The sequence below is a fragment of the Dendrobates tinctorius genome, unplaced genomic scaffold (genome assembly GCF_039654945.1).
Source record: "Dendrobates tinctorius isolate UK_male_01 unplaced genomic scaffold, ASM3965494v1 ptg000130l, whole genome shotgun sequence".
Lineage (NCBI taxonomy): Eukaryota > Metazoa > Chordata > Amphibia > Anura > Dendrobatidae > Dendrobates > Dendrobates tinctorius.
In genome coordinates, this window is record NW_027361798.1 from 1460167 (window position 1) to 1485427 (window position 25261).

Below are 25261 nucleotides of genomic sequence, written 5' to 3' on the forward strand. Positions count from 1 at the left end.
GATGAGGATGAGGAAAAAGCCAATATGCTAAATGACTTTTTTTTCAACAGTATTTACACAAGAAAATCCCATGACGGATAACATGATCAGGGATAAAATTCTCCATTAAATGTCACCTGCTTAACCCAGCAGGAAGTACGGCGGCATCTAAAAATGACTAAAATTAACATATCTCCGCGCCCGGATGGGATACACCCCCGAGTACTGCAGGAATTAAGCACAGTCATAGATAGACCATTATTTTAGTCTTTAAAGATTCCATAATAACGGGGTCTGCACCACAGGGCTGGTGTATAGCAAATGTGGTGCCAATATTCAAAAAGGGGACAAAAACTGAACTTGGAAATTATAGGCCAGTAAGTTTAACCTCAACTGTGGGTAAAATCCTGGAGGGTTTTCTAAGAGATACTATACTGGAGTATCTGGAGAAGAATAACCTCATGACCCAATATCAACACGGGTTTACAAGGGACTGTTTCTGTCAGACTAATCTGATAAGCTTTTATGAAGAGGTAAGTTCAGGACTGGACCAAGGGAATGCAGTGGACGTGGTGTACATGAACTTTTCAAAAGCTTTTGATATGGTGCCACACAAAAGGTTGATAAATAAAATGAGAACAATGGGGATAGGGGAAAATATGTGTAGGTGGGTTAAGAGCTGGCTCAGGGATAGGAAACAAAGGGTGGTTATTAATGGAGCACACTCGGACTGGGTCACGGTTAGCAGTGGGGTACCACAGGGGTCAGTATTGGGACCGCTTCTTTTTAACATATTTATTAATGACCTTGTAGGGGGCATAGAGAGTAGAATTTCAATATTTGCAGATGACACTAAACTCTGCAGGGTAATAAATACAGAGGAGGACAATTTTATATTACAGGAGGATTTATGTAAACTAGAAGCTTGGGCTGATAAATGGCAAATGAGCTGTAATGGGGATAAATGTAAGGTCATGCACTTGGGTAGAACGAACAAGATGTATAATTATGTGCTTAATTGTAAAACACTGGGCAAAACAGTCACTGAAAAACACCTGGGTGTATGGGTGGACGACAAACTCACATTTAGTGGCCAGTGTCAGGCAGCTGCTGCAAAGGCAAATAAAATAATGGGACGCATTAAAAGAGGCATAGATGCTCATGAGGAGAACATAATTTTACCTCTATATAAGTCACTAGTGCGACCACACTTAGAATACTGTGTACAGTTCTGGTCTCCGATGTATAAGAAAGACATAGCTGAACTGGAGCGGGTGCAGAGAAGAGCGACCAAGGTTATTAGGGAACTAGGGGGTCTGCAATACCAAGACAGGTTATTACACTTGGGGTTATTTAGTTTGGAGAATCGAAGGCTTAGGGGTGATCTTATTACAATGTATAAATATATGCGGGGACAGTACAAAGACCTTTCTAATGATCTTTTTACTCTTAGACCTGTGACGGGGACAAGGGGGCATCCTCTACGTCTGGAGGAAAGAAGGTTTAAGCATACTCACAGACGCGGATTCTTTACTGTAAGAGCAGTGAGACTATGGAACTCTCTGCCATATGATGTTGTAATGAGTGATTCCCTAATAAGATTTAAGAAGGGACTGGATGCCTTTCTTGAAAAGTATAATATTACAGGGTATATACACTAGTCTCCTTAGTGTTGCGTTGATCCAGGGAGCTAGTCTGATTGCCGTATGTGGAGTCGGGAAGGAATTTTTTTCCCCAATGTGAAGCTTACTGTTTGCCACATGGGGTTTTTTTTGCCTTCCTCTGGATCAACATGTTAGGGCAGGTTAGGATAGGATATGGGTTGAACTAGATGGACTTAAAGTCTTCCTTCAACCCTAATAACTATAACCTGTATTTTTTGTTACAACAAAATAGTGTATAGAACTAGGATAACAGACAGCAAATACAGTGGAATGGAGGCCTGAAATGCAACAATTTGTAGCCCACAGATAGATGAGTTGATGATGATTATTTTTTTCTTGCGCGAGCAAAATTGTGTCAATAAGTAGGCTGACACAAAAAAAATTCTATGGAGGTCTGAAATGGCAAAATTTTGAACACAATGATATGGGATTCGTGTGGCGGACAAAACCCAGTGTAAAATATCTGTCCTGTAGCTAAATATTTTTTTGGCTGCAAAATGGTGTGAAAAAAATTGTATAAGACACAGCAAAAAAATACTACAGTATCACAAAAAATGGCAGAATTTTCTGCGCACTCAGATGTGATGGCTGGGATGGGCAAACCCGTTTAAAATTGCTGGATTTTCAAGCTGTACTATTAAAAGGATCTGGCTGAATTCTGCAGTGTCAACAAACAAATGGAGAAAAAAAAGGGACTCTGGATTGCTTTGGAATAAAATAATCAGGATTAAGATGCAAAAAAAATTATTCCTAGCCACTGATACCAGGAGCTAGGTATATATGGTCAATATATGTAATAGGAAGCAACAGCAGACAGTGATGGAATGGACTTTCTTGATGTATGTATTGATATCTATATACCCACATACAGTGCCTGCATGCCTTGCACTGATGTGTATATAGCCACATACACTCCCTGCCTACCTAGCACTGAAATCTATATACCCCGTAATTAATCCTTAGGACTGTTGGTTTAGCTGGATTTGTGGATGCTATGATGGTAGACCCAAACTAACTTATAAACACCCAAATCTGACCCTATCTCAGCAGCAATTCTCCCTACACTGTCTGATTCCAGACATGACTGCGACGAGCAGGGTGGTGGCAGGTCTGTTACAGACCTGATGACGCTGTGCAGCCAACCAATCACTGTAATAACACAACAAAGATGGCTGCAGGATTACAGTGCTCGGCAGACAATTCCTGCATGTTGATTGGTGCTCTAAAGAGTACCGCAAGTACAGCGATACTCGGGCGAGTAACGAGCATTACCGAGCATGTTCGCTCATCACTAATTCTTATATTGGCTGGGAGCGGCCCATTCTAATTCACCCTACAGATGCTCCAACAGATTAAGATCTGGAGACTGTGAAATTTGGGGAAGAAAGGGAAACTCTGTCATTCTACTGTAACCAATCCAAGGCTATAAAAGCCTTGTGGGATGGAGCCTTGTCCATCTGATGTAGGGTGAACAGCGGCCATCAATGAATCAACTTGGTCAGCTGAAATTCTTAGGTAAGCCCTACCATTCAATCTTCTTTCCACAGACATCAGACGAGCCAGGTGCAACTACAAAAACCAAGTGGTCACCAATCCACAAGTATCAGAGGAGATAGAGTGTGCAGAGAGGACTGTCGCCCACCAATACTCCACCTCAACCAGCCTGACAGGAAGGACTTATCCATCCACAGGTATTGGAGGCGCCAGTTTACACCAAAAAAACCTTCTCCACCATTATTCCACCTCCTCCAGCACTCGAGTAAGGCTTCGTGGATTCAGGATATCTGCACCAAATCCTGACCTTCCCTTCGGCATTGTGCCACAGAAATCTGGATTATTGTGACCAGGACATGTTTCTCCTCCTCACAGTGATACTTGTTACTCTCTTTTATCCACTGGATTCTCCTTTCTATTTCCACAATGATGGCACCGGTAGAAGTTGTCTGCCGTTATAGCCATCTGTGCTAAGGAAGGATATGTTTAGACACCAGCATTGTGTTTGGCTCCAATTTCCTAGACTGAACCTTGCCTGTTCATAAGAATAATTCTTCACATTACCCCCTGACCTTTTCTGATCTCGGTATTCACAACGGTTATTGACACTGACCTTTGAGCCTTTATTCAGAACGATTCTTGACATTCTTCTCTGATCCATTTATCTAAACGATTCTTGACATTCTCCTCTTCTCATTTAATCAAAGCGTCACTATGATTTTTGACATTATCCTCTTATCCCTTTCATCAAAATGCTTCTTCTCAGCCCCCTCTGACCACATATCTGCAGACCGGATATAACTTCAAGAGAAATGTGCTGTCTTCCAGGTGCAAAAATTAAAGATTTGTCTGACAGGATATCAGGACTCTTCAGACCTACAGATGACTACCCATTCCTGCTACTACATGTGGGGACAAATGACACCGCAAGAAACGACCTGGAAACCATCTGCAGAGACTTTGAAGACTTAGGCAAGAAAGTGAAAGAACTGGGAGCGCAGGTGGTCTTCTCTTCCATCCTCCCAGTGGATGGCCATGGAACAAGGAGGTGGAATAAGATTCTGCAGGTGAACAACTGGCTACGTCGATGGTGCCGTCAGCAACGATTTGGATTTATGGATCACGGAGTGAATTACCTTTACGATGGACTACTTGCTAGAGATGGGGTGCACATTACGAACACTGGAAAACATGTATTTGGAAGTCGCCTTGCTACACTTGTAAGGAGAGCTTTAAACTAGAACAACATGGGAAGGGAAGCAAAAGACCAGAAAAAGCCATACACCTGACAAATGCTATTGAGAACTCTGCTATTAGAAGTGGAAAGGAAGAACAAAGACGAAAGAATCTAATAAAAATATTGGAGAAAGAGAAACCAATCACAAACTAAAATGTTTCTATACTAATGCACAAAGCATGGGCAACAAACAAGGAGAATTGGAACTACTAACACAGGAAAAGAAATATGATGTCATTGGAGTCATTGAAACTTGGTGGGACAATACACATGATTGGAACACAAGGCTAGAAGGATACAACTTATTTGCAAGAAACAGACTTGATAAACGAGGAGGAGGTGTCGCATTGTATGTTAGAAATGCGTATATCTGCACAGAGATCCAAGTTTCAGAGACTGGGAGTTCTGTGGAAACTGGGTAAGAATACAAGGACAGAACAATGGAAAGGACACCATTGTAGGCATTTACTACAGGCCGCCTGTGCAAGCTGAAGATATGGATGAACTCTTTATGCATCAAATGGCCGAGTTCTCCAAAAAATATGACATAGTTGTCATGGGAGATTTCAACTATCCAGACATTTGTTGGGAATCTCTCTCAGGCAAAACTAACAGGTCAAGGAAATTCTTATCCTCTCTTGCTGACAACTTTATCTTCCAAAAGGTAGGGGAGAAAACAAGGGGAGCTGCTACCTTGGATCTAATCCTTATAAACAGGGAGGAAATGGTTGAGGAGGTAAAAGTAGCTGGGACCCTAGGAGGTAGCGACCATGCTATTTTAGAATTTTGGATAACTAGAGGAGGAAGACCTGTGAAGACTCAGACGTCAAGGTTAGATTTCAGAAAGGCAGATTTAAGGGATTCAGAAAGAGAATTGGAGGGATCCAATGGCTGGATATCCTTAAAGACAAAAATGTCCAGGAAGGATGGGAAATCTTGAAAAATGAAATTCTCAAAGCACAATTGTTAACAATTCCGAAAAGAGGGAAGAATAGGAAGCATTTAAGGAAGCCAGGATGGATGAACACAGAACTTAAGCACATGCTAAAAAGGAAGAAAAAAATGTTTATAAAATGGAAAGAGGGAGCCATATCTAAAGAAGAATATAATGTCTGCAGAACCTGCAGGGCACAAATCAGATTAGCTAAAGCTGACAATGAATTGAGGCTTGCAAGAGATGACAAAAGCAATAATAAAGGATTTTGTGGATATGTCAAAAGTAAAAGAAAAGTCAAAGATGCTATAGGATTTTTACAGGATGAAAATGATGAAATGGTAAGACAGGATGTTGAGAAGGCCGAACTTTTAAATTCCTATTTTGCATCTGTGTTCTGTCAAAAAGGAAATGTAACATCAACTGTTCTTCACTGTCCTATTAAGGGAATAGAAGAATCCAGGATATCTATAAACAGAAAGATAGTGAGGAAAGACTTAGCTAAACTAAATGAATTCAAGTCTCCAGGTCCAGATGAATTACACCCCAGAGTACTGAAGGAGATAGCAGAAGAAATTTTTGAACCCCTCTCCATAATCTTTGAAAATTCTTGGAGAACAGGAGAAGTCCCAGAAGACTGGAGAAGAGCAAATGTTGTTCCTATCTTCAAAAAGGGGAAGAAGGTGGACCGAGGCAACTATAGGCTGGTGAGTCTGATGTTATGATGAGTCACCGAAGGAGGAAAAAACAAAATACCAGCTAAGTCCAGAAAAACCAGAGAGGTTGACAGCTATCGGACCCTGAACCTATCCACAACAACTAGCAGTAGCCGTGGGGGGTTCCTACGGTGCCCTAGACCCCTCGATCACAGCCGGAGAACTACATAGCCTAAAGGCAGAAAGGGGAAAAACTAAACTGCCCCAGAGCAGACCCCAAAGCAATAGGCAGCCCCCATCATATAATGACGGTGAAGCAAGATGAAAACACTAACACAGATAGAAAGACAGGTTGAGCAAATGATGGGGCACAAGCTAACTACATAGGACAGGATAGAAAAGCTGCTGTCTGCCAGCCGCAAAAACCCTATCAAAATGAGCCAACCGACTGATAGGAAAAACAGGCCCTGAAGTCGCTAGGCTTCAAAAGACTATATCAGCACTCAGGTATATTCTGAAGACAGAGCAAAAGATCAACAGATCAGAGACAAAAATGGAATTCAGCTCACCCCCAACCAGGGATGGCAGAACTCCCAAAAAACAAGGCAAAACAAAAACAAAACTGAAGAGTACAAAGCAGAGCAGAAAAACTTAGCTTTGAGACGCAGGAATCAGACTGGTCTCCAAGAATCCAGCAGGAAACTCACCAGCCAGGAAGAAGGGCGTCGGCAGCCTTATATCCAGTCCTCAATTCCAGCCACCCAGTCATCATCTAGCTGCCCAGGTGTTTGGTAATCACTCTTACTACCTTCCTTCACTAGAGGAGGGAGTTCATCAGACCTCAACGGTGAAGGGAAAAATGAACTCACAACAGTCTGACTTCCAGGAAAGATCTTTGAACAAATTATTAAGCAACAAGTATGTCAGTATCTGGATAAGAATGAAGTGATTAAACAGAGTCAGCATGGGTTTGTAACTAATAAGTCATGTCAGACTAACTTAATTTCCTTCTATGACGGAATCACTGATTGGGTGGATCAAGGAAATGCTGTAGATATAGTGTATCTTGACTTCAGCAAAGCATTTGACAAAGTATCTCATGCAATCCTTATTGAAAAAATGACTAAGTATGGAATGGACAAGGCAACTGTTAGGTGGATTCATAACTGGCTTAGTGATCGGACCCAAAGAGTGGTCGTAAATGGCTGCACATCCAGTTGGAAGAATGTCTCAAGTGGGGTACCACAGGGCTCTGTCCTGGGCCCTGCATTGTTCAACATCTTTATCAATGATTTAGATGAAGGAATTGAGGGTAAACTGATTAAATTTGCTGATGACACAAAGCTAGGAGGGATAGCTAATACTAGAGAAGAGAGAGAGGATTCAAAAAGATATAAACTGGAGAAGTGGGCAGCAACTAACAGAATGGTTTTTAACAGGGAAAAATGCAAAGTACTACATCTGGGCAATAAAAATGAAAAAAGCATATACAGAATGGGAGGAATAGGGCTAAGCAACAGCACATGTGAAAAAGACTTGGGTATACTAATAGATCACAGACTGAATATGAGTCAACAGTGTGATGCAGCAGCAAAAAAGGCAAATGCAAATCTAGGATGTAGTAACAGAAGCATACAGTCTAGATCACGTGACGTCATTATTTCCCTCTATTCCTCTTTGGTCAGACCTCATCTGGAATATTGTGTCCAGTTTTGGGCACCACATTTTAAAAAAGACATCAACAAACTGGAGCAAGTTCAGAAAAGAGCAACCAGAATGGTGACCGGTCTGCAAACCCTGTCTTATGAGGAAAGGTTGTGTAACGGTCAACGTGTGACTGGACACAGCGCCTCCAGCAGGGCGAATTTAAATAATACCGGGACGTACAGCCGGATACACCGCCTCCAGCTGGCGAATTTAAAGTACACGTAAAACTGGATACCCCGCCTCCAGCTGGCGAATTTAAACAATAAGGGGAAACACAGGAACAATTACAGTGGTGGGCCCTGTAATAGGGAATAGGGACATGGAGACCTCCTGAGCTCCCCTGAAGCAGCGTCCCTGCACTCCTTACAATCCCTATACAGGCTCCGAAGCTGTCGCCGCACGCGAACCTTATGCCCTGACTCGCCCTGAACCTAGTCCCTCGCTAGGGCATTGGCCGGTGCGGAAACTAATCCCACCACTGCACTAGATCACACATAAGGAAAGTCACAAACAGGGGAAATAGAAAACTTAGCTCTCTCTGTGCAAATGCTCCAGCACAGAGTCCAGCAACCGACTGCAGCCTTCCTCCTGAATAGCTGCCACTAAGTTCAGTCAGCGCTGCAAAGAACTCCCTTCTGTGACTCCTTCCACATCAGGACTCAGATTGAGCTGAGCAATCTCTCCAGCTCCTTCCACCACCAAGGTTGGTTGCAAATGAACAACTATCACCAACAATGATTGCATACCCTGAGACTCATTTATAGAGCCTAACACCTGATTTATAATTACCAATTAAACCTAACACTAAGGTGCGATACCACTCCCCACCACCGGGCAACTTAGAATGAAAGACACCACGTGTGATAATTCTAATGGCCACCGGGGGCAATCACGTCACACTTTGCACTTGACAAAGTAAAAAAAATTCACTTTGTCAAGTTTAAAACTGTCAGATCATGACAGTACCCCCTCCTTAATGAGGGGCCTCTGGACCCTCAAGACCACCCTTCCTTAGGGAAACACCTACAACGGGGACGCCCAGACCCTGAGTTCACCCCACCCTCACCTGAATTCAAATTTATGACAAACACACAGCTGGTATTGGCAATAAAGTTTATTTTGGAGGCACCACTAATCTCCACAGCGCCGACCTGGGGAACGAGTTTATGTATGAGTAGGTTTGTTTGTTATGAGCTGATCTGGCTCCACAACACACTTCCACAAGATGTTTTTTGGTGGCACCCATACGCTCGTTCACACACAGGTCCGGACCTGAATGTTTATTGCACACATTCGTTTGTCATAAAACTTGGTGAACTCATTCTGGACCTGATAACAGAGGCGTCCCCCTGTGTCACCACACTCACACCCCCGCACTACACCATAGGGTACACCACCCTCCAACCCTTTCCACCACGAGGTCTGCTCCTCACAGGGTTTGCTAGTGGCGAGGGCTGGAACTTGCCCCTACTCCCCCGCCGCACAATCGCTGCTCTCACTGGAGAGGAAGGGGTCCCCTGAAGAGAGACGGCAGAGACAGTAGTCTCAAGGCAGCAGCCCCCACACAACTGCCCCCAGCTGACTACTTCCCTAGCTCGCCAATCTATCCCCGGGTTGTGTTTTTTCAGCCAAGGGAAGCCTAAAACGATAGGTACTGGCATTCCCTCCAAGACGTAGCATGACAAGGACTCCTCATGATGTCCTATACGCAGATGGATGTTTTCTACGACTTGGGTAAGGCTCCCCTGACTCAGTGGAACAGAGTTAATGGCCTGGACGCTTATAGGTTGGGCCAGCGTCCTACACTTCAGGCCATGAGTCTGGACAAAACGAGCATCCACCAGACTGACTCCTGCTCCGCTGTCCACAAGCACCGGTACCACCTCCGGTACCCCGCCAGCTAACACTTCTGCTGACATAATACCTTGGGAGGGCAAAATGGAGGAAATGTACACTCCCTGGTTGCCTCCCTCCAAACGACCAGGGGTCTGCGGCTTCTGAGATGACACAGATATTTTGGCACGTAACGGGCACGCCTTAAGGAAATGACCAATCTGCCCACCCCAATCCCTGAACTGTAGGCAGGCCTGAACACAACCCAACACCTCCTACTTGCACAGGTTCGTCCGGAGACTTGGCACGCCCTGGGCAGGCTCCCATGAAATGGCCCGGCTTCCCACAGGAAAAGCATACCCCCCCACCACGGCGAACCCCAGGCAACCCCCTATTTGTACCAACAACACCGGGCTGCCTGGGTTCCACCAACCGTACCGGGGGGTCCTCACCCCCGGAGAGGACTACAGGGGGCACATTTTGTGTATGTCTTTCCCTAAGGCGTCTATCCACCCGGATGGCGAGGGACATGGCGGCCTCCAGCGACCTGGGGGCGGCGTACTGCACCAGAGTGTCCTGCAACTTAGGATACAGACCCTGCACAAATTGACTCCTAAGTGCAGGGTCATTCCACTGAGTGTTAGTGGCCCATCTCCTAAACTCAGAGCAGTACTCCTCAGCAATCCGGGCTCCCTGTTTACACCTACGGAGTCGGGATTCCGCCAAAGAGACACCATCAGGATCCCCATACACAAGCGCCAAAGCCGCAAAAAACTCGTCCACGGACTCTAAAGATGGTGAATCGTCCGGCAGGGAGAAGGCCCAGGATTGGGGATCCCCCTTCAAAAGGGACATAATGATTCCCACCCGTTGCTCTTCGCTCCCTGAAGAACGAGGGCGCAGCCTGAAATATAATTTACAGGCTTGCTGAAATACCAAGAATTGATCTCTCCCTCCAGAAAACCGGTCTGGGAGAGATATCTTGGGTTCTGGCTGAGCCTGTGCCTGAATCAAACCTCCAAAGCCCACCAACAGCTGCAGTTGCTGCACCATCTCACCGCGCAGCCCCCTAATCTCTTCAGTAAAGGTCTGCAGTACCTGGGTAAAGGTTTGCATTAGGTCCATAGCTCAGTAGAAAAGAAAAAATGTTATGGTTGGTGATAATGTAACGGTCAACGTGTGACTGGATACAGCGCCTCCAGCAGGGTGAATTTAGGACACACGTGACCCTGGATACAGCGCCTCCAGCAGGGCGAATTTAAATAATACCGGGACGTGCAGCCGGATACACCGCCTCCAGCTGGCGAATTTAAAGTACACGTAAAACTGGATACCCCGCCTCCAGCTGGCGAATTTAAACAATAAGGGGAAACACAGGAACAATTACAGTGATGGGCCCTGTAATAGGGAATAGGGACATGGAGACCTCCTGAGCTCCCCTGAAGCAGCGTCCCTGCACTCCTTACAATCCCTATACAGGCTCCGAACCTGTCGCCGCACGCGAACCTTATGCCCTGACTCGCGCTGAACCTAGTCCCTCGCTAGGGCATTGGCCGGTGCGGAAACTAATCCCACCACTGCACTAGATCACACATAAGGAAAGTCACAAACAGGGGAAATAGAAAACTTAGCTCTCTCTGTGCAAATGCTCCAGCACAGAGTCCAGCAACCGACTGCAGCCTTCCTCCTGAATAGCTGCACCCAAGTTCAGTCAGCGCTGCAAAGAACTCCCTTCTGTGACTCCTTCCACACCAGGACTCAGATTGAGCTGAGCAATCTCTCCAGCTCCTTCCACCACCAAGGTTGGTTGCAAATGAACAACTATCACCAACAATGATTGCATACCCTGAGACTCATTTATAGAGCCTAACACCTGATTTATAATTACCAATTAAACCTAACACTAAGGTGCGATACCACTCCCCACCACCGGGCAACTTAGAATGAAAGACACCATGTGTGATAATTCTAATGGCCACCGGGGGCAATCACGTCACACTTTGCACTTGACAAAGTAAAAAAAATTCACTTTGTCAAGTTTAAAACTGTCAGATCATGACAGGTTGCAGGATTTGGGATTGTTTAGTTTGCAAAAGAGAAGACTGAGAGGAGACTTAATAGCTGTCTACAAATATCTAAAGGGCTGTCACATTGTAGAAGGATCAACTTTATTCTCATTTGCACAAGGAAAGACTAGAAGCAATGGGATGAAACTGAATGGGAGGAGAAACAGATTAGATATTAGAAAAAACTTTTTGACAGTTAGAGTGCTCAATGAGTGGAACAAGCTGCCACGAGAAGTGGTGAGTTCTCCTTCAATGGAAGTCTTCAAACAGAGGCTGGACAGACATCTGACTGGGATGATTTAGCGAATCCTGCTTTGAGCAGGGGGTTGGACCAGATGGCCCAGGAGGTCCCTTCCAACTCTATGATTCTATGTAACATTCTCCAGAACGATTCCTCATATATCCCTATGATTCCTTTTATTTGAATGATTGCGGACGTTCTCCTTTCATTTGTGTATCATAACGATTATCATCTACTGGATCCTTTCATCAGATTGATTTTCCACATCCTGAAGGGATACTTTTTGTCAGAATAATTTTTCTTATCCCATATTAGTTATTGTTTGCAGCACTGACGTCACATCAAAGGTGGTCTAGTCAATCAACGAGGTCAGTGCCTCTGCCCGAATAGGCAGCATGAGCTGCTGATGTCACTGATTGGTTGCTGTCAGTGTGCAGACAATAAAAGACACCGTAGTGTTGACCAGTTGTGACTCAATGTTGGACCCGGGGATGGTGAGTGGGGACACAATGTTCTAACCCCTCTAAGCATCAATTTGATGCATAGTAGTTCACTTTTATGATTTGGCTTTTTCATTCTCCTGTGCCTCACATCACACAAGCAAATGGTCACAATCAGAATGCCTGTATCATGACACAGCTGTCGAGTAACCCAGGACAAGGAGCTGCTTCCCTGTCTATAACACTAGGGGGTGCCCTAGCTCACACTTCTACCCCGAGATACTTCAGATGGCGAAGATGCCGGGGCCTCCACCTTAGCCTTATCTCCTGGGTTAGCCCTCCTTCTGTTTTCTTCCTCCACCCAGGGAAGAGGGGCGCTACTGTTCACCATAGTACACCAACCTGACAAACAGGGCAACACAAATAAGGGTTAACAGAAAACTACAGGCATACTAAATATTCACTCACATATAACAGAGGAATGCACCGGGGCGTGGAGTTAGGGGAATAAGCAAAAGCAGAAAAGGATAAGGAATTACCATGCGTACAAGCCACATATGTACTCCTCTCCCACCGATAGAAATGCAGCAAATGCTAGCTCTGACAAGTATTAGTAACGGAGCCCAGACTATAAAGAGGAAGGGAGTAGCTTACGGAGCTCAGCTTTGATCACAGGTATTTCCAACATGACTGATTAACCCCTGTTTTGCAAGAAGAAATTAACATAATTAATATGAAGAAGTGCTTCTTCTCGGCACCAGAGTAGAAGCAATCAGACACTGCGATCTTCTGGCTCCACACTGTCGCGGTAACCCCGTGACAGGCTGTTTCCAGACTTTATTCACACTTAAGGATAAAAATGTCTTTAAAGCAGAACAGCTTTGTTACAATAGTTGTCCACTGGTACTTGTGGTCCACCAGTGCAGGTCAACCTAATTTCAGTCATCATATTCCTAGACTTTTTTGTTAATCTGCACATTAAGGACTACAAGTACCAGTGCACAACCATCACAACAGAGCAGTTCTGCTTTGGAGACCTTTTTTATGCGTATACAAAGTTGGAGAGTGGAAACCACTCTTCAGACTGTGACCGTTGGCTTGTGCGATGTGAGGCACAGGAGGACGAATGGGAACTGACTGCTCATGTAAGGGATTGGGAACTTCCCTCTCTTAGTTTCTTCCCCATTGCCCGTGTAATTTTTGGCTTGTAACACTCCCCCACTTAACATCGATATTGTTATAAAGGCTTTTCAGCAGCCTCATCTGATTCCCGTTACCTCCTTTATCTTCAGCAGGAAAAAATCTATGAAGTCCCGCGGTGCCTCCGGATTCAGAGTCTTTTTGTGCTGCTGTATGTACTTTGTGACAAACTTTTTGAGAAATTCACTTTCTTTAAAGACTCTCTGCTTGATGATCGGAAACTTCAGGAGGATCGGGAAAATATTGCAGACCTGTAGGAGGAGATGAAATAGATGAGGAATTCAAGCAGGAAAAATGGTGACAAGTAGGAGATTTGTTCCCTCTACACCTTTGTAAATGAAGAGCCTGGGCACCAATTTGACTAATCTGGGCAATCGATGAAGTCGGCTGTGTGGCCCCAAATAACTAGCCAGAGTAAAGTATATTAGATGCCTGTCAGCTATGGTTCGGCTGACCATTCGGGTCAGCAGTTATTTTACCAGCTCTCGCAAATATAGGAGTGCTCCTTGTGGTTTGCTCTTGTGTTCTCTATGAAAGAGCCATCACCAGACTAGTAGTGGCTTAATTCCATGAGACAATTTGATTGGTAATCTGAATTCGACCATGCCAGAGCAATGATTTCTCCGACAATAAATTCTTCCGGGCTCTCATACTCATTACACTGTTGGCTGAACCTGTCGATGTATGAGATGACATTAGTCTAATGCAGGGGTGGGGAATAGAGTTGAGCGACTTTTGCTTTTTAGGGTCGAGTTTCGTTTCATGAAACCCGACTTTTCCAAAAGTCGGGTCGAGCAAAATCGTCTGACTATAGGGAAAAGTCGGGGATCCGACCGAAACACGAAACTCAATGTAAGTCAATGGAGAATTAAAGTCGGCAGTGAGAGGAGGACAGGAAACACACCTACAGTGCCCATTTGAATGCTAAAAGCATCAATTCTTCTTACTTAAGCTTGTCAACCTTAATTTACTTCATAATACTAGTTACACACTGAAAAATGGGGGTTATTTGGCTACAGTTGTGGGGGGGTAGGGCTGGCTCCAGGTTTTCATGTGCCCTGGGCGAAAGAGCGCCCCTTTAACACATACCACAACTCATCATGCTCCGATACGGCAGAGAAATAGCGGTATAGTACAATGAAAAATACTTCACTTTTTACATCTCATGACAAGGCCCATCTATTTCTCCATACAGAATCATTGGTCCCATATAATGTTTGAAACAGTATATGATGAGCTCCACATAATGCTACAGTATATGTTGGTCCCCATGGATGAAGCTCCACTGTCTTATGGGCCCAAATAATGCTCCAAACATAATGGGCCCCATTTCTAATGCTCTAGTGTATAATGGGCCCTGTAAATGCTGCTCCAGTGTCTGATGTCCACCTTTGGAATGTTCCAGTGTATGGTGGGCCCCATCTATCATTCTCCAGAGTATAGTGCTCCCCAAAAATTACTGTCCCAACATTGAAAACAATCAAATAAGTCTCCTCGCTAGGGAATCCCTGTACTAGTCTGGACTCCTCGTCGTCCCCATCTTCACCGTGTAAGATGGAACTGTATATGGGAAGGGTAACCTGAGTTTCATCAGGGTCAGATTCAGGTCGTGTAGCGTGCGAGGGGAATGTAGTGGTCTGGGTCAATGTACCAGCAGATTCATTGAGCAGTGGCTGGGCATCAGTGCACTTGTGTCGCCCCCAGGAGTACGGTCGCCACAGTGGCATTACCTTCCTCCTAGGGAGTGTGATGTCATGCTTGGGAGCAACGAAGGATCTCTCTAGCAGGTTAACTGATTGGGCGGCGTTATTCCCACGAGTCACGACCCTCCAAACAGCGTTAATGAAGGCAAAGTGTTTGTTTTACGTGGGCAGTATGGTTGCAAAGCTGAACCTTAAAGGAATGTCCAGAAGGGCACCACCAGGAGTGGAGCCTGCGGCGTAATTTGACTCAACACGGGCAACCTCAACCATCCAGCAACAAAAAAGATGCACACATTGCAAGCTTAATTCCGTTAACGAACGAGACTCCGTCATGCCCTGCGGTCCGAGTCCGGCTTACCAGAGGGACACGCGAGGCTCTGGCACGTGAGATTGGCCAATAACTGGTGTGTCATGCCCTTACATGTCTGTGGCTGCATGTGCGCTACACTGAAAGGGCCAGCGTTTGTCGCTTACAGGTGCAGATAACCCGCTGAACAACGTTAGTGATGGGGATCTGGGATTACAATTATTACCCGCGAACGATGATTTCCCAGTAAGTGCAGGTCAACCGCAGTTCCGGAATTAGGCCTAACCGTCATTCCTGAAAAAAATGAAAAACTTACGTGTGCAAACCACAGGTGCTGTAGCTTGCTTAACAGCTCGCCAGCCGTTCTCACGCCCAGTATGGATTACACGTGATTGCACAAAGGTGAGAAAGGGTACCATATCCCCGGATAACATGTATGGATAGCGTACACATTCAAAATATATGTCTATACATCAGGAGGCAGGCTCAGACGGTGTTAGGCCCAGTATGGATTGCACGTGATTGCACAAAGGTGAGAAAGGGTACCGTATCCCCGGATAACATGTATGGATAGCATAGTGTACACATTCAAAATATATATCTATAGATCAGGAGGCAGGCTCAGATGGTGTCATGCCCAGTATGGATTACACGTGATTGCACAAAGGTGAGAAAGGGTACCGTATCCCCGGATAACATGTATGGATAGCATAGTGTACACATTCAAAATATATGTCTATAGATCAGGAGGCAGGCTCAGACAGTGTCAGGCCCAGTATGGATTACACGTGATTGCACAAAGGTGAGAAAGGGTACCGTATCCCCGGATAACATGTATGGATAGCGTACACATTCAAAATATATGTCTATAGATCAGGAGGCAGGCTCAGATGGTGTTAGGCCCAGTATGGATTGCACGTGATTGCACAAAGGTGAGAAAGGGTACCGTATCCCCGGATAACATGTATGGATAGCGTACACATTCAAAAGATATGTCTATACATCAGGAGGCAGGCTCAGACGGTGTCAGGCCCAGTATGGATTACACGTGATTGCACAAAGGTGAGAAAGGGTACCGTATCCCCGGATAACATGTATGGATAGCATAGTGTACACATTCAAAATATATGTCTATACATCAGGAGGCAGGCTCAGACGGTGTCAGGCCCAGTATGGATTAAACGTGATTGCACAAAGGTGAGAAAGGGTACCGTATCCCTGGATAACATGTATGGATAGCATAGAGTACACATTCAAAATATATGTCTATAGATCAGGAGGCAGGCTCAGATGGTGTCATGCCCAGTATGGATTACACGTGATTGCACAAAGGTGAGAAAGGGTACCGTATCCCCGGATAACATGTATGGATAGCATAGTGTACACATTAAAAATATATGTCTATAGATCAGGAGGCAGGCTCAGATGGTGTCATGCCCAGTATGGATTACACGTGATTGCACAAAGGTTAGAAAGGGTACCGTATCCCCGGATAACATGTATGGATAGCATAGTGTACACATTCAAAATATATGTCTATAGATCAGGAGGCAGGCTCAGATGGTGTCAGGCCCAGTATGGATTTGACAGCCCAGACTAAACAGCGGAGGAGCAGGGAGAGGTAAAGATTGCAAATGCTGGGGCCCTGCCCAAGCAAGGGGGGCCCACTCGTGGGCGTCGGTACTGGCACTGGGCCCCTCATAGTACGGCGGTGTGTCTGACGGCGGCTGTGCACCACCATCGTCAGAGACACTTGATTGCACTATGAGGGACCCTGTGCCAGTGCCCGCGCCCAAGAGTCGGCCTACCCACCTGTCCAGGGCAACGGCACTCGCACGGTTTCGTGCGCTAGGTGGTGACCCCGACCAAGGGGGGGGGGGCAGCCCAGTTAGGGTGGTTTACAAAGTGGCATATGTTGATGTGGGACATTCAGCTGCTGCAAAAGGCGAAATAGGTCAAGTTCGCGGAATAGGAGGAGGACCAAAGCAAGCCATTTTTCTTGCAACCTATGCATCATCAAGGGAAGGTGAGACAAAATCCTTGGAAACCCATGCATGGTTCATTTTAGTGAAGGTTAGATCATCCACATTTTGGGTTGACAGACGGGTCCTTTTTTCTGTCAGGATTGATCCAGCTGCACTGAAGACTCTTTCCGATAGCACACTTGCAGCTGGGCAAGCGAGCCCCTGTAAGGCATATTGTGCCAATTCAGGCCAGGTGTCCAGTTTAGCGGCCCAATAGTCAAAGGGGAATGACCTGTGCGGGAGAACATCGATATGGGAGGAAAAGTAGTTTGTAACCATAGTTGACAACTGCTGTCTCCTGTCACTTTCCATCGATGCAGTATTACCAGTTGTGTGAGCGGTACTTGAAAAATCAGTCCACAACATTGTCATGAAACCCCTGTCTCCAACGCCACTTCTGCTGTGTGCACCACGAACACCTCTGCCAAGCTGCCCCCGGCCCGTACGGCTCGTGTGAGAACCATCTCTGCTGCTGTGTGCTGGGAATGCCTCAACCAACCGGTTAACCAGAGTTGCTTGTTTAGTAGCCAATATTAGGTCAAGGTTCTCCTGTGGCGTGATGTTTTGTAATTTGCCTTTATAGCGTGGATCCAGGATGCTGGCCAACTAGTAGTCGTCATCGTTCATCATTTTGGCAATGCGGGGGTCCCTTTTTAGGATCTGCAAGGCATAATCTGACATGTGGGCCAATGTTCCCGGTGTCAATGATGCACTGCGAGTGCTGGTTGGAGGAGCACTTTCTGGCAAATCATCATCCCTCCAGTCACACACAAACCCTGTACCAGACCTTGCCACGCCAACATTTTCACTTGCCCCATGAGATGTATCCTCCTCCCTTAAGTAATCATCCCCATCATCATCCTCCTCCTCCTCTTCTTCCTCCACCTCGTCCAGGACAGGTCCCTGAGCAGACAATGGCTGAATGTCATCAAGGATTCCCTCCTCCTCTTCCACCTCGTCAACATTGGCTGCAGATGCCTGCTCCTTAAGGTGCGTCAAAGTTTGCATGAGCAGACGCATAAGTGGGATGCTCATGCTTAGGATGGCGTCGTCTGCGCTTATCAGCCGTGTGCCTTCCTCAAAACACTGAAGGACTTTACAGAGGTCTTTCAGCTTCGACCACTGCACACCAGTCAACTCCATGTCTGCTCTCAAAGTGCCTGGCCGTGTATCCTCCCACAAATGCATTATGGCCTGCCTCTGTTCGCACAGCCACTCAACCATGTGCAGGGTAGAGTTCCACCTTGTTGCAATGTCGATAATGAGGCGGTGGTTGGGAAGGTGGAGCAATCGCTGCAGCTTCTGCATACGAATGGAGTGTACAGGCGACCGGCGGATGTGCGCGCACAGTCTTCGCACCTTCTGGAGCAGGGCTGTTAACTCCGGATAATTGTTGAGGAAGCACTGCACCACCAGGTTCAAGGTGTGAGCCAAGCAAGGTATGTGGCTGAGTTTTGAAAGGGCTATGGCTGCCACAAAATTACGGCCGTTATCACTAACTACCTTGCCTGCCTCAAGATGTATACTGCCCAGCCACATCATCTGCAACACAGCCTGCTGACGCTTTCCACTAGCTGCTCGATAGGGGGACACCTCGTGTGCAACAGTAGCAGCTGCAGATGGAGTGCTCGTACGACTGCACTCTGTGGACGAGCTTTCGCTTTTGGAGGAGGAGGAGGGTCGAGCGCCTACAGCCAACTATTTCCTATACCGTGGGCTAGGCAGCACTGTCCCACCACCGCTGTCCCCTGTGGACCCTGCATCCACCACATTAAACCAGTGCGCAGTGATGGACACGTAACGGCCTTGGCCATGCCGACTGGACCATGCATCTGTTGTGAGGTGCACCTTTCCACTCACTGACTGCTTGAGTGCATGGACAATGCGGTCTTTCACATGATGGTGGAGGGCTGGGATGGCTTTGCGAGTGAAGAAGTGGCGACTGGGTAGGTCATAGCGTGGTACTGCATAGGCCATGAGTTCGCGGAAAGCTGCGCTTTCCACCAACCGATAGGGTAACATCTCTAACGAGATTAGTTTGGCAATGTGGGCGTTCAAACCCAGTGTACGCGGATGAGAGACTGAGTACTTTCTTGACCTATTCATAGTCTCTGGGAGGGTGAGCTGGACTTGAGAGCTGCATATGGTGGAACTAGCGGTGGACAGGGCGGACTGAGAGAGGGTTGATGATGGTGATGGAGTTGGTGTTTTTTCTGATGGCCTAGATTCAGTATTTCTGCTGTGCTAACCGGTGGGCTTACAGTGGGGGAAACAATGTAGCGTTGCTGACTACCTTCTTTGTGATCAGTTGCACATGTGGTACTTGAGGTTTGGTGTTGTGTCCACGCTTGCAAGTGCATGCTGGTTAAATGTCTAAGCATGCAACAGGTATTCAAATTTTTCAGATTTTTCCCTCGGCTAAAGATCTTTGCGCACTTCTTACAGATAACCTTGGCCTGATCATGAGGATTTTGTTCAAAAAGTGCCACACTGCACTCTTCCTACTTTGGAAGACATTTTGCGGCCTAGCACTCTGTGCTATTTTGACCGTCTGGACAAGCTGTCCAGCAACTCTTTTGATTTTTGGAACCTGTCTTTGGAGTGCTCCGGGCCTGCCAGATAACAGCTGTTGCGATGTCGATGTCTGCAGTGGATGCTCCTCCTCCTCATCTGAGCTATTGGAAGCAGCACCCTCTTCCCCCAATGGATGCCAATCTGGGTCAACAACTGGGTCATCCATCACCTCCTCTTCAAGGTCATGTGCACCTTCCTCTGTGTCACCGTGTATGGTGGTATAGTATGCGGGAAGGGGCACCTGAGTCTCATCAGGGTCAGAATCTGGCTCATTACACTGCGAGGACAATGTAGTGCTCTGACTGAATGTACCAGCAGAATCATCTAGCAGTGGCTGTGCATCAGTGCACTCCATGTCAGATTCATCTTGGCCTGGGTAATTCACCATTTCACTTGATAATCCAGGCATGGTATGTGAAAACAGCTCCATGGAGTAATCAGTTGTATGGCCTGCATCATCCTTCAATCTTGGTTGGGGTGAAGGACACAAGGAAAGGTGTGGTTCATGAACATGAGCCTCCAAAGATGACTCAGTGCTTTTATTTTTTACAACTTCAGAAGAGGAGGCGATAGAGCTGGAGGCTGAGTCAGCAATGTAAGACAAAACTTTTTCCTGAAGCTCTGGCTTTAAAATCAGTTTGCCAACTCCTAGAAAACTAAGCCTTCGAGGCCTTGTGGAGCCAGACGATGACGCAGGCTCAACACCTCCTGCATTCGGTCCTATTTTGCTTTTGCCACTATCATCAGATCCAACACCAACACCATCATTACCAGCTGGCAACCCCCCGCCCAATTCCACGGCCTCTTCCACCAGCCTTCCTCATTTTTGGTAAAAATGTACACAAAATTCCACAAACTATATAGTAATGTAAAACAAGGTACAAGGTGTATATAGGACAGGGGAGACGTAGAATTTCTGAACACACTTGTGGATACTGTTGGATTGTGTGAGGCCCAGTGAATATCACACTGCTATGTCACAGGCTCAATGTCGCAGGTGTGAAAAATGTCACTATTGGACAGGGGAGATGTAAAATTTCTGAACACACTTGTGGAGACTGTTGGATTGTGTGAGGCCCAGTTAATATCACACCGCTATGTCACAGTCTCAATGTCGTAGGTGTGAAAAATGTCACAATAGGACAGGGGAGATGTAGAATTTCTGAACACACTTGTGGACACTGTTGGATTGTGTGAGGCCCAGTGAATATCACACCGCTATGTCACAGGCTCAATGTCGCAGGTGTGAAAAATGTCACTATAGGACAGGGGAGATGTAGAATTTCTGAACACACTTGTGGACACTGTTGTGTGAGGCCCAGTTAATATCACACCTCTATGTCACAGGCTCAATGTCGTAGGTGTGAAAAATGTCACTATAGGACAGGAGAGATGTAGAATTTCTGAACACACTTGTGGACACTGTTGGATTGTGTGAGGCCCAGTTAATATCACACCGCTATGTCACAGGCTCAATGTGGTAGGTGTGAAAAATGTCACTATAGGACAGGGGAGATGTAGAATTTCTGAACACACTTGTGGACACTGTTGGATTGTGTGAGGCCCAGTTAATATCACACCGCTATGTCACAGGCTCAATGTCGCAGGTGTGAAAAATGTCACTATAGGACAGGGGAGATGTAGAATTTCTGAACACACTTGTGGACACTGTTGGATTGTGTGAGGCCCCGTGAATATCACAGCGCTATGTCACAGGCTCGATGTCGCAGGTGTGAAAAATGTCACTAGAGGATAACGGAGATTTTGAATTTCTGCACACACTTGTGGACACTGGACACTTTTGGATTGTGTGAAGCCCACTGAATATCACAGCGCTATGTCACTGGCTCGATGTCGCAGGTGTGAAAAATGTCACTAGAGGATAACAGAGATTTTGAATTTCTGCACACACTTGTGGACACTGGACACTTTTGGATTGTGTGAGGCCCACTGAATATCACAGCGCTATGTCACAGGCTTAATGTCGCAGGTGTGAAAAATGTCACTAGAGGATAACGGAGATTTTGAATTTCAGCACACACTTGTGGACACTGGACACTTTTGGATTGTGTGAGACCCAGTGAATATCACACCGCTATGTCACAGGCAGAAATTGGCTAGTGTATGACAAACTACAAGGTGTATATAGAATTGGGCAGAATAGGAATCTCCCTAGAGTGTAGGTCTGTAAGAACGGAACATGTCCTCGACTTATCCTTACAGAGCAACACACAGATAGCTTCACTGTGGACATGATAACAGCCGTTACATGGTACTGAGAGAGGAGCGCGTACGTACACGGCTGTCCGGTGTACATAAAATTGTCAAGCTCCGTGTTTTTTAAGTATACGGACTGACTCACGCTGTCTCTCTATAGTTTTGAATGTGATCAAACAGCAAATATATTTAACTGTTTGAAAGCTAGACAAAACTAGAAGGTGCAGGTCTGTAAGAACGGAACATGTCCTCGACTTATCCTTACAGAGTGACACACAGATAGCTTCACTGTGGCTGTGATAACGGCCGTTACACGGTACTGTGTGAGGAGTGTGCACCGCTGTATTGTGTGAAAAAATGCACGCTCAGTACCTCACCAGGACAAAAAAAAAAATTTGGATTGCTTTTAAAAAAGCAGTTTGCAGAGCAGTAGGTAAACAGCAATGCAGCCATCAGGAAGCCTTAGAAGGCAGCCTAACAATCAACACCGCTGATCCAGCAAAATATAGCCTCCACTTGCACTGCACATACAGTGACTGGTGTGTTGTAAAGGCAAAATCGCTAGCAGCAGAAGCAGTTTTTCGTGTCTTCTTCCCTGCCTAACGCTCTCCCTACAAAATCATCATCAGCAGCAGCTCTCCCTATTCTGAGATCAGCATGAGTAACATGGCGGTCGGCGTGCACGCCCTTTTATACCCCCTGTGATGCCCACCAAAGCAAGCTAATCACTTGCATGCCCTTCTGAAAGATGGTGGTGACCCCTGCCTATGTCATCACGTTGCCCACAGTGTCCGTGGATCCTGATTGGCTGAAAAAGAGCGCAAAACAAACTTTTGAAACGCGACTTTGGCGCTTAAGTCGCCGACCTCGTGGCCGACCTCATCCTAGGGTCGGGTTTCATTTCATGAAACCTGACTTTGCCAAAAGTCGGCGACTTTTGAAATTTTTCGACCCGTTTCGCTCAACTCTAGTCTCTGGGAATTAGACACCTATATATCAATTCAATCCGATTCAATACAACTGTCCAGAAGGTAGACAATCTAGGGCAATACCACAGCATGTGCAGCATGTCTGCCTGTTCCTGCGAACATCGTGGACACTCGGAATCAGACCTCAAACCCATCTTGAACAGACTATCGGGAGTTCTGTAAGCTCTATGAATCACGTATAGTTGAGACATCCTCCCAGGTTCGCTCATAGAGATCTTAGGCACATATTCTAAAATAGATTCCCATCTGTCATCATTTATCTCTCCCAATTCTTCTATGTCTTTTTTTAATGGACCTCCCTATATATAACACTGAATATGCAGGTCCTGCACCTTCACATATATAACATTAGCTACACAAGTCCATCCATCCAATATATATCACACTAACTAAACAGGTCCAGTACCTTCCCATAGATCACACTGATATTTAGGCCCAGTACCTCCCTATATATCATATTGAATATGCAGGCCCAGCACCTCCCTATATATAATACTAACTATGCAAGTCCACCCACCCAATATATCACACTTACTATACAGGTCGAGCACCTTCCTATGTATCACATTGACTATGCAGGCCTAGCACCTCCCTATATAGCACACTGAATATGCAAGCCCAGCACCTCCTTATATAATCACATAGTCTATGAAGATCCACCACCTCCCTATAAATTACACTTACTATGGAGTCCCAGCACCTCCCTATATATAACACTAACTATGCAAGTCCACCTACCCAATATATATCACATATATATCACACTGACTATACAAGCCCAGCACTTCACAATATATAACACTAACTGCGCAAGTCCACCCATCCAATATATATCACACTAGATCTGCAACTACAGTTCCTCTCTATAAATCACTCTGACTATGCAGGTTTAGCACATCACTATCACTTGAATCTTTGGATTATTTTATACAGACTGATACTACCACGCCCATCTTCCATGTGTTTCAGCAGAGCAGAAGTAAACCACAATCAAATGAAACGAAAATTGAAATATTCGCTTATCTCTAGTAATGACATCATACAATGTGATTCTATCATAAAAAAAAATGGAACAGCCTTAAGCTCTGAAGAAAATGGCCCCATAATATAATCATACATCACCGTGTTTAGCAGAGATGAGAATCCTTTAATATGTCTGGACGTAGATGTAAGAAGTTCTTGCAGCTTCTTGTCCTTGTAATCAAAGTGCTCCCCAAATAGCACAGAACTGACAATGTTTCCCACAGCGCTGCCCAGGAACATTACCGGGTTAAAGGGTTTTCCTGTGGAGAGAAAGCAAGAACATCATGAAGTGACCTCCGCTTATCATCCTACTATTCTCGTTCTTTGGAATATCCATACTTAGAGGCTGATGCAACCTGGCATAATAATGTCTAAGCAGGGCAGACAGTGGCAGGGAGTTGATGCCGAGAGACCCACAGAGGTATTGATGGACTGCCAAAATCCAAGACTAACTGTAGATGCAGCAGACTCTGGTCCAGATACCCACAGCCTTGGTATAAGGACTATTCAGAATTGATGAAGCTAAGAATTGGGGATCAGTCTGTGAATGAGGGGGTATGAAGAGCAGTCTGTGAATGAGGGGGCATGGGGAGCAGTCTGATTGCTGGTGATTTGTTCTTTCTGCCTCCCAAAGATCGCAGTAAGGCTCGGCCCATATTTATCCTGTGCTCTGCACTGAGCACTTTCACCGGGGTTTCCATGTAAATCTCTGAACTACGTGATTCCGACGGAACCCCCAGTGGAAGATTCCCTATAATGGAAGCAAATGGAGGCACTGTGGACGCCATCTGGCCTGCTATCCAGCGGTCTAAGTCTTTTTAGGCTTGCACAAATATGCAGCCTGCCACAGTTTTGTGCATTTCAGAAAAGAAGGACAACGCTGGACAGAGGCGAGACGGTGTCCAGTATAAAACTATTGCCTGATTATAGTGAATGGATCTCTCGGAGGTTTCATCCATATCACATCATGCTG

At 45.8% G+C, this 25261-nt stretch overlaps 1 protein-coding gene across 1 annotated transcript in view; it reads right to left on the reverse strand.

Annotated features, from left to right (window-relative positions):
• Window positions 1-25261, reverse strand: part of LOC141047912 (cytochrome P450 2C20-like) — a 110507-nt gene that overhangs the window by 64947 nt on the left and 20299 nt on the right. The window contains exons 5-6 of the mRNA XM_073543232.1: window positions 24388-24548; window positions 13529-13702 (exon numbers count right to left, since the gene is read on the reverse strand). Of these exons, the coding sequence (XP_073399333.1) occupies window positions 13529-13702; window positions 24388-24548 (335 nt within the window). The remainder of the gene's footprint in view (window positions 1-13528; window positions 13703-24387; window positions 24549-25261) is intronic.